General features: G+C 40.2%; 1 protein-coding gene across 1 annotated transcript; it reads left to right on the top strand.

Annotated features, from left to right (window-relative positions):
- The first annotated feature begins 674 nt into the window (after window positions 1–674).
- On the top strand, window positions 675–1674 carry LOC132492635 (S-adenosylmethionine decarboxylase proenzyme-like). The gene is made up of 2 exons (XM_060102369.1): window positions 675–812; window positions 1171–1674. The coding sequence occupies exons 1-2, from the start codon at window positions 675–677 to the stop codon at window positions 1672–1674; spliced, it is 642 nt and encodes a 213-aa protein (XP_059958352.1).
- Window positions 1675–10989: the final 9315 nt, after the last annotated feature.

Genomic DNA, 10989 nt, shown 5'->3' with positions numbered 1-10989 from the left:
AGATTCTGCTGATTCAATATTACCTGAGGCCTGTGTTCTCCCAGGAGCCCATCAATTCCAGGGGGATTTGGCCCCCCTGTCTTTACTCTCATTATATCCCCAGCCTCTACCACAGTTTCTGGTACACGGCATGCACCCCTCCCAAAACACTTGTTAAATTAACAAGGAACTCCTTTAGATTACACGCAGAGGTGAATAAAAGCAACCCCCAAAAGAAAAGAAATTAAAGGTAGTTGAAGAAATGAATTAGTGTTGCATAAATTACAATTTAAAGAATCTGGGTTCAGAAAATCCAAATAGCTTAAAAAACAAATCAGCAGGCTCCCACAGCATGGCCAGCAACATTAGCGAGCGCTCACTCTACTCTCTCTAATGGAGAAACAGCAGACTACAGAGACTGAGCTGCATCAGCCTCTATTTCCAACAGACTCACGTTCAACTTTCGCTCACAAAAAAAAAAAAAAAAAAAAAAAAAAGCCGGGATAATTTTACTAATCCTTTTTCTTTTAAAAAAAGTTAATATAAAAAAGTTAATATAAAAATTATAGCAAAAAAGGAACCTGAACTTTAGTAACACAGCTGGAACAATCCGCAGCGGTGGTGGCAGCGTTGGGAGAAGAGATTTAATTTACTTGATTTTCTGTGGTTTTTGGTTGTTCGCTAGTCTCACGATGATGGAAGCTGCACATTTTTTCGAAGGGACCGAGAAGCTGCTGGAGGTTTGGTTCTCCTGGCAGCAACCTGACGCAAACCAAGGATCTGGGCATCTTCACACCATCCCAAGACACAAGTGGGACATACTTCTGAAGGATGTGCAATGTTCAGTCATAAGTGTGACAAAAACTGACAAGCAGGAAGCTTATGTACTCAGTGAGAGTATCATGTTTGCCTCCAAGAGACGTTTCATTTTGAAGACACGTGGTACCACCCTCTTGCTGAAAGCACTGGTTCCCCTGTTGAAACTTGCTAGGGATTACAATGGGTTTGACTCAATTCAAAGCTTCTTTTATTTTCGTAAGAATTTCATGAAGCCTTCTCACCAAGGGTACCCACACGGGAGTTTCCAGGAAGAAATAGAGTTTCTTAATGCAACTGTGCCAAATAGAGCTGCATATTTTATGGGATGCATGAATTCTGATTGTCCGTACTTGTATACTTTGGATTTCCCAGAGTCGAGTAATCAATCAGCCAGATCAAACCCTGGAAATTCTGATGAGTGAGCTTGACCCAGCAGTTATGGACCAGTGCTACATGAAATATGGTATTACTGCAAAGGATGTCACTCATGAGAGTAGAATTTGTGATCTGATACCAGGTTCTGTCATTGATGCCACACTGTTCGATCCTTGTGGGTATTCAATGAATGGAATGAAATCAGATGGAACTTACTGGACTATCCACATCACTCCAGAACCAGAATTTTGTGTTAGCTTTGAAACAAATTTAAGTCAGACCTCCTATGATGACCTGATCAGGAAAGTTGTGGAAGTCTTCAAGCCAGGAAAATTTGTGACCACCTTGTTTGCAGATCAGAGTTCTAAATGTCACACAGTGCTTTCTTTGCCCCAGAAGACTGAAAGTTTTAAAGGTCTTGATTGCCAGAGTGCTCTATTCAGTGATTACAATTTTGTTTTTACCAGTTTTGCTAAGAAGCATCAACAACAGCAGAGTTGATTAAGAAAAATGACAAAAAAACGCAAAAAGAGAACACACATAGAAGAAGGTGGTGGCTGCTTTTTAGATATTGATACCAAGGGCCATGCTTTCCATAACCACCCCCTTGTAGTTGCAGAAAGCCCTAGATGTAATGACAGTGTAATCTTTTTTTTTTTTTTGCGGTACGTGGGCCTCTCACTGTTGCGGCCTCTCCCGTTGCGGAGCACAGGCTCCAAACACTCAGGTTCCGGACGCGCAGGCTCAGCGGCCATGGCGCACGCGCCCAGCCGCTCTGCGGCATGTGGGATCCTCCCGGACCAGGGCACGAACCTGTGTCCCCCGCACCGGCAGGCGGACTCTCAACCACTGCACCACCAGGGAAGCCCAATCATTTTGAATTGTATACATTATTATATCAAGGAGTTAGATATCTTGCATGAATGCTCTCTTCTGTGTTTAGGTATCCTATGCCACTCTTGCTGTGAAATTGAAGTGCATGTAGAAAAAACCTTTCACTATATGAAACTTTACAACACTTGTGAAAACAATTCAATCTGGTTTATGCACAGTGTAATAATTCTCCAGGTATCATCCAAAATTCCCCACAGACAAGTCTTTCGTCCTCATTAGGTGTTGGCCTCAGCCTAGCCATCTGGGACTGTTCTATTCAACTGCTACCAGGATTTTGCATCCAGTTACCTCCACTTACTAGAACATATTCTCTACCAATGTTATTGAAAACAATTTCTACTTCATACAGATGTTTTTGCAGCACCAATCAAAGTTCTTCCACGAGTCGAGTCCTCTACGAAAATGACTGCAGTTATCCATTTCGTGTATTACTATCTCACTGCTTCCTATACTTGTATGACTTTAATTGATTCATTCCTCACCATGGTGTCTCCCTCCCAACCACACCCCCTCCATAAAGCAATACACTGTTACACTGTGGGTTTACACTAACCTTATACCCCAGAGGGGGGATGGGGGATGGACCCTGGGCTTAATTTTCTTTTAAGGTCAAGGGCATTTTTCATTACCATGAGCTCTTTTGGAACAAGCTGGTGTTGATTAGCAAAGAAGGTGTAGATTGATCCTAGGGGATACTGGCAGAACTGTATGGAAACTGTATGCCATTCTGTGCCCCCCATTAAATGAGATTAGCTTCTCATGAGTACCATGCCTTTATTAACTTGCTAAGTAGTAGTATAAAAGAATTATCACTAAATTTGTTAGCAAGGAAGGAGATTTAAGATAAAGGTTGTATTGGATTCAACAAGTCAAGTTAGCTCAGATGATTCACCTTAACTTTTACTTTTGTAGCCATTTCCACTAATTTCTATTAATAATATGCCATAAACTTTGGTTCAAAGCAGAACTGATGTCTTTGCCATCTTGTGACTTAAAAAGTTCTGTGACTTTGTGATGCATGTGATAGTGCTCTGACAGTTCCTCTTACTGGTGTTTCTTTCTCCATATGGAGTAACATCAAGTGATGAATGAGAACTGTTCAGGTTATTCAGACATACTACACAGTGAAGCAGAGTGCTATCCATAAAACATAACACACAAAATTCCAAAATGGTCAATGGGAAATGACTAGAAATACAGGCTTAAAAGAGTTTTTAGCCTTTTAGCTGTATTTGCTAATATGGACATTTCAGCAGCTGATAAATGAGCAAAGTTCACACAATATTGTATTTCTTCTTGTCCTCAAACAATTTTTGATTCTTTCTGGATTGATGCAGTGATGTTTTTGTTCCTTCTGTATTTATAAATGAAACACTTTTTTTTTTAGTGTTTCTAAACATAAATTCTACTTGGTTTGAAATCAAGTGGTTGGAACACTTTTGACTTTTAAACATGTTGTTGATTCAAAGCTTCACTGAAGAAGCTTTCAATCAATGGATCAGTCTGATTCTGTAATTAGCACACAGTACCTTATGTTTTAGTGCTATTATGAGGACAAATGCTCAAAGTGAATTTTGTTCTTGAACAGTGTCCCAGTAGATTTGATGAACATTTATTGGCTTGAGGTCTGATTTCCACCCCCCACAATAGATTTAAGATTTCTATTTAATGTTGAAAAACTGCACAAATTTGTATGGAACAAAGCCTAGAAAAATGAAAACTACAGATTGAATAGTAATCTAAATTAATCCTAGTGTGTATGATAGAGGAGGGAAAATTTTGGTGCCATAATTTCTCTCTTCATGGTGTTGGACTTAAATCAATTGAAATGTATTCCTGTACCACAATTTAAGCTTCAATAAAGGTTTGCTTAATTCATTGTCTAGTGACATTCAGAAAGTTTTCTGTTGATGTATTTTTTTAAATAGTATACATGACCAAATACTAGACCTCTAAAGTTTTTATAATTAATTGAGTAAATCAATATTTAATGATCATCTTTTAAAGATTTATAGGAGTTGTCATAAAGATACGATCTTTAAGCTCCTGGGAGAACAGATTTAAACTTTTTTTTTGGTCAGTGGCTTCATACCTGAAGCTCAAAGGAAATAATCTGGGCTATATACGAGGATATCAAAGAGTAGAAAGGGTGTAAGTAGTAAGAATAAGAATGCTAGAGTTTGGGCCTCCCTGGTGGCGCAGTGGTTGAGAGTCCGCCTGCCGATGCAGGGGATACGGGTTCGTGCCCCGGTCTGGGAGGATCCCATATGCCGCAGAGCGGCTGGGCCCGTGAGCCATGGCCGCTGGGCCTGCGCATCCGGAGCCTGTGCTCCGCAACGGGGGAGGCCACAACAGTGAGAGGCCCGCATACCACAAAAAAAAAAAAAAGAATGCTAGAGTTTGGGGCTTCCCTGGTGGCGCAGTGGTTGAGAGTCTGCCTGCCGATGCAGGGGACACGGGTTCGTGCCCCGGTCCGGGAAGACCCCACATGCCATGGAGCGGCTGGGCCCGTGAGCCATGGCCGCTGAGCCTGCACGTCTGGAGCCTGTGCTCCGCAACGGGAGAGGCCACAACAGTGAGAGGCCCGTGTACTGCAAAAAAAAAAAAAAAAAAAAAAAAGAATGCTGGAGTTTGGAGCTAGAAGAATGAAAAGTCTGAAGGTGGAATAGTCCAACATTTATTATGAAAGAGCCTCTTGATGGTGGGGTGGGGGCAGAGTTTAACTCATGGTTATTTCTATTAACTAGAACAGAGTTATAAGCTTTTCATCATTGTGCCATGCAGGTACATATCTCATCATCTGGCAAAATTTCAGTTCTTCATCTACAATAAGCTAAGAACTGGAATCTTATAAAAATGTGTATTTGGATCTTTCTCAGAATAAGCTTATCATAATATTGTCCAAAATCTGAGTTGAAAAGGGTTGATCGTAGAAGAGCAGGTTGTTACATATGTGTGCAATACCTACAGCACCAGATTCTCTTACATAAACTGGTAACTGAATTTGGCAGGCACTTGGTGTTAATCAGATTCAGGGACATAATCTGAAAAATATGGTAACTGTGGTATCACACTATGAAAGATAAAAGGCTTTTATTGTCCTAGCCAGATAACTCACCATTTCCTGGCTACCCACCTTCAAACTTTACATTCCTATCTACCCTTCTCTTTTTGTCATAATGGAAGAAGTATTGGTCCTTTGGATTCCATCCACCCATTCCTACCTTCAGAGACTTTGTAACTGAGTTCACTGCAAGCATGTCCACTGTTGATCACCATCAGTTTGTTTTACTTTTCTAGTTTTTTTCCCACTTGCGTTTGCTCCTTAGGGTCCACTTTGTTAGTCCTTTACAAGATCCTTTACAAGAATTAACAAGTGTCAATTCTTACCCCCAAACTGAACCCTCTTCAGACTACTTCTTGCAATCCAGAATTTTCCTGAGTTGCTCAGACCAGAAACCTAGGATGAAATTGAGGCAGGGTCATAGAGGTCTGTTATGTGACTAAGACTGGAAGAAAACCACTGGCAGTGTCAAGAGATGTCCAATATGCTGTTGGATATGTGAGCTAGGTGCCCATAAAAATAGGTCAAGATTTGTAATTAAACATCTTAATTGGATGTATATTAAAAAAAATAGTACCCTGAACCTTCACACCCTAGCTTCAACAGTCCTCAATTCTGCTTTGGCACATTCCTCTGTCCGCTGTACACACCTCTTATTAGGTAAGATTTATAAAATTGAAATACACAAATCTTAACTACAATTTTGAAAATGGATACTTTTAGCCCACAGCCATATCAGAACAAAGAAAGGTTCCCTTATACTCCTACCTAAGCAACGAAGCACTACCGCTACTTTAGTTGGCAGTTTAACTACTATCCATATTTTTTCACCACAGACTAGCATTTCCTTCCTCCCCAGCTCTGAAACTAAATTGAATCACTTAATGCTTTCATTAGTATAAAGTTTTGAGAGGTTGAATCATGTATTTCTTTTTATTGCTGAGTAGTATTCCATTGTATCAATGTACCACAATTTGTCTGGCTATTCTCCTGTTAATGAACATTTTGTTTCCAATTTTGGGAAAATATGAATAAAGCTGCTATGAACATTTGGGAAAAAAATCAACAAACATGGGTTTAACACATCTGTCTAGAGCAGGAGCCCTTTTCTTGGGGTCCAGTAGGGAAATGGGCTGTGAAAGTAGAACCCTCAAAACTGATCACACATTCTATATGCATTTTTCAAAGTCTTCTTCAGATTTGGTTAATAAGCACTGTTCTAAAGACTTATAAATGGCAAAGCTCATCCCAGGCTTGGCTCAATAAAGCATTTTCTATAAAATAAAATATCACTAATTATGATGCATTCCACTTCAACCTAGTGGGCTTTTCACCGATCTGGAGGATTTCTGGTGGCACCAATGATATTGCTTTTTAAATTCTCTTACTATTCTCAGGCCAAGTACACCTCTGCCCATGAGCATTCTAAAGTCGATTATTCAGCTTGTGTGTGACAGCCTGGAGCCTTGCCAGAGATGGATAGCAAAATCAACTACCTCTTTACAAGTAGCCGTTGCCTCTGGCCATTTAGTGACTTCACAGCCCTTGGAGGACAAATGTCTGCCTGTGACCTCTGACGATGCTTTCTTTACCTGTTAGTGCATTTTCCCCTCACCCTGCTCTCCACTTTGCCCCCAGAGTTCCTGCACACTCAGACCTACAAGTATTCCCAAGTATATAAGATTTAATGATTTTAAGTATTGGCAGGAGTCTGGATCATCTAACCCAAAGGTTTCCACACAGAAGAAAGGGATCAGCGGAATATCACATGGGTCGGATTTTCCTTCCCACCCTTGCTGCTGCCTCCTTTCACATACATGCCAGCGAAGTCTCGGTGTTCTATGCAATAGTTAATGTGGGGAAAAAATCATTTCCATTAGAAGAGCACACTCATTCTGCAGAGGAAGACAAAACATTAAGCCACTGTATTACTCATGACTCTTGGTAGCAATAATAGAAATGCAAGGCAGGCTGCCTTAAGGTTGAAGAAACAGTGGAGAGACTTACTGGCTTATTAATAAAAGGACAGGGTCCCAGGGATCATTAGCTTCAGGCAAGCCCAGATGAGGGCTCACGAAGGATCCTTAGTACTAGTTCTCTATCTTGTGGTTTGGCTCCCTTCATGTGAGCATCCTTCTTAGCCTGGCCTTTCACTATGGCTGCCAGAGCTATAGCAAGCCCTGGGCACTCACCTCCCATAGCTCAGAAGGTTCAACAAACGGAGAGCTTAATTGCTCAATACTTCCAAATTAAGTCCTGAAATCGAATCTCATTGTCCAGGTCTCTGTCCTATGTCCCATACTTGAGCCCATCATTGCAAGCAGAGGGCATGGAACATAATGATTGGCCAGACTCGAGTAACATGCCCACATCTAGAGCAAGGGCATTAGACCAGCCTCACACAAACTGTGGGGACCGAGAACAAAGGGCAAGTATTCTCTTGGAGAAAACACCGGGTGCTGTTAGTAGAAAAAAAGGATCTGATGCTGGGCAGTCTGATATAAACAAACATACAAAATCTAGACCTCATTACAAATGGGAAGATTAAGTGATATACCCAAGGTCAAATGTAACTGAGGAGTGACAGAGACAGGACAAAAACCTGTATTTCCTTTTTTTTCAGATTGGAATATATTTTACCTACATTTCTTTACATCCAATCTAGGTAGATACATTCATTTGCTAGGGCTGCCATAACAAAATACCACCAACTGGGTGGCTTAAACAACAATTGTGAGAAATTTATTTTCTCACAATTCTAGGGGCTAGAAGTCTGAGATCAAGGTGTCAGCATGGTTGGTTTCTTATGAGGCCTCTCTCCTTGATTTGCAGATAGCCGTCTTCTCCCTCTGTCTTCACGTGGTCTCCCCTCTGTGGGTGTCTGTGTCCTAATCTCCCCCTCTTATAAGGACACAAGTCATACTGGATTAGGGACCACCCTAATGATCTCATTTTAATTTAATTACTTATTGAAAGACCCCATCTCCAAATATAGTCACATTCTGAGGTACTGGGGGGGTTAGGATTTCAACATATAAATTTGGAGGCAGGGAACACGACTCAGTCCATAGCAATGGGCTTCATTACACCAAGCAAGTTGTATGTACTTTACATAAATAAGTGAAGGTAAGCACACAAATGGTGACCCCATACAAATATGGGTATGAATGTAGCTCTGTCCTGGCAATATAGACACAGGGGCACACATTTGCCATTTGAGTATCTTAGTGAGTGTATATTCACCAAGACGACCTAAACAAGTCAACAGCCTTTGTCCATCACAAATTTCATCAATAAAAGATTACATAAAGTGTACTTGCAGCAATTCTAACATTTTTTCCAAGTAAACTACTTTAAAAAATAGCAAGTTCTCCTGAAATTTTTATCAAGTAAGACAAATCTTTTACACCATTTATACAAATGTCAGTTTCAACATTATCTTTTTCACACTCCTTATGCATAAGGCAATAAGGAATGGAAAGTACAGAGATTAATTTAGGTTAACAATTACCATAATTCACAATTGCATTAGCACCTATTAAGGTTCATTGTTCTGTGGAAATTTTAATGATACATTCCTGAGTGAATAAAAGCAGATGATGATTGGAAGTAAAATTGTTTCCATGTATGCTGACAGGACTGCTGAGTGTAATTATACATTTCAGAGGCGACCTGTTTGGAGTTTACTCCATAATTTTATGTAAATGTTAAATAACTTCATGCGTTCTTCCTCCTGGGTTAAATGCCAATTTGTGTTATTCCAACAAGGGGAGTGCTGCAGGGTTATTAACGGACTTGCTCTGCCAATGAAGCTGGCTTCTGAAAAATAGCTCCATGTACTTCAAAACGATAGAGGTGTCTTTGGTTTTTCTTCATTTTACATCTTGTTGGTGGGCTGCCAAACTTTTAGTTCTGAAAACAGCTATTCATTGTTAAAATTTGTAGCAAAGACCCAAGAAGTGAGAAATTATTCTCCTAAATATAATCAAGTTCATTCACAGTGCTGGTTTGCATCAACTTCTTAGTCCCAAAAGGATACAGGGAAATAGGTATAATAGTTTTAATATGCAGATACACATGGCTCTCTGTGTGCAGATTTCTCCCAATTCCTAGAAACTAAAGCAGAACCAGTATATAGTAGGTGCCCTTACGTATGCGCTGTCGGAAAAGTCCCAATCTTTACAAACCCTCATGAAACAAACAAGAATAAAGTCTGCTAAAAGCACAGTGGGCCTGTGGTGCTTCTGCAGAAATGCTCGCCCATACTGCCCACGTATATATGGCCCCAAACCAACAGAAAACCAGAAAAACAGATGGAAAAGGGAGAGGATATAAAAAACAGCACATCCATTTAAGAGAGTTGAAAAACAATAATATGTTCTCCTCCAACTTCATTAGCAGATCCCAATATAAGACAATCAAAATACTCTGCTTTAATATTACAAGATACTTTGGAGAGGAGGTTGGAAAACGGTCAAATCATTTGTTTGGCCTCTGAGTGTCACAGAGGGGAATTTCAGGATGTGAGCTTTTGCAGGGGCCCATGAAGTCATCTGGTGAGGAAACACACCTAGTATGTTTCACAAAGACAGACCAGGTAGGCTGAGTACTAGGTAGAACGAGTACCTGCACTGCCTAACTCCCAGGCTCGTGTCCTCGCTTCCATACACAGCCCAACCCTAGGCTGACCAGGCTTGAAAGTTCTCCTAACCCTTTCTCCAGGTGTTGGTGTTTTGGAATAAAAAAGGACAGTGGCTGTAGGTTCAGACCAGTCAGGGTGAGTCTCAGCTCACTTGTCCAAACTATACCAGCCCTTTATCAAGGACATATGAACGATCAATAGGCTTTCTTATTATGAAATAGCCAGTAAGGATCTGGGTGGCCTGGAATGGACTGAAAAAGCAGGGACAGAAAGACACACACACACACAAAAAAATCCTATCTTTATCTGCTGAGGCTCCCCTGGGACTGGTTCATCTTTTGGTCACAGAGGGAAGAGGGAATGGGAATTGGTAGGATAATTGAAAGGCTTAATATTTATTTGAATTCTTAAAAACAATCATTAACAAAGCATTTTAGGAACTGCTCTGATGCTCTGTAGCTATCCAACTTTAGGTGTACACATATCTATATTGCTCAACAGAGGATAATCTGTACTATGATTTTCTTTATTTAATTCCACAAAACTCTGGAGACTCGTATACTATGCTTCACCATTACTTAGTCATATCAATGATTTCTCTTCTTCACACGTCAATATCTAAGTGTCAGAGCGTCCATCTCCTTAGCAGTGTATAAGTTTGCTGAATCAAGTCCCATTTGAGAAACATTCCTCAAATAGAATGTCATCATGAGTACTATCATCAAAATCACCATCAATAAACATTAACTGATTTTCCTCCACTAAGCAAAAGCTTTATTTCTAAAGGAGATTTTAATCTATTTGCTGGAGACCAAAAACTACAATTAAAAGTCTGTAGTTGTCTAAACTCCAAAGGTTGTTGCCGGCATGGTATTTAAGTTCCCAAATTGCATTTGACTTTCCTTTGTGAGATCCTATTTCTCCAATATCTCTCCATCTCTCTTCTTCCCTCTATTCCTAACGTGCTTATGCCTGCTGTTCTACCAACGCAAAAACATGTTTCATAGAGAGTTTCCTCCATCTCAAGTTTTGCCAACTTTATCCCAGTTTCACAAACACATATACAGAGATGTCACATGTAGTGATAACATGGCCTAGAGTAAGATAAAACATAAGCCAATAGTGGATAAATTTTAAAACAAGGCACTATTTTGGTGATTCAGATAGCAGATGTCAACTCAGAATACATAGTGACACATATCAGGAGGCAACTGCT

Source organism: Mesoplodon densirostris, chromosome 6, assembly GCF_025265405.1.
Source record: "Mesoplodon densirostris isolate mMesDen1 chromosome 6, mMesDen1 primary haplotype, whole genome shotgun sequence".
Lineage (NCBI taxonomy): Eukaryota > Metazoa > Chordata > Mammalia > Artiodactyla > Ziphiidae > Mesoplodon > Mesoplodon densirostris.
This window is presented reverse-complemented; position numbering and strand designations above follow the sequence as displayed.

What these genes read in the sequence shown, in the direction of transcription:
- LOC132492635 (XM_060102369.1), top strand. Translation starts at nt 675, where the DNA reads ATGGAAGCTGCACATTTTTTCGAAGGGACCGAGAAGCTGCTGGAGGTT. An exon ending in GGGACATACTTCTGAAGGAT is followed by an intron (nt 813 to 1,170) that starts GTGCAATGTTCA and finishes TGGATTTCCCAG; the next exon opens with AGTCGAGTAATCAATCAGCC.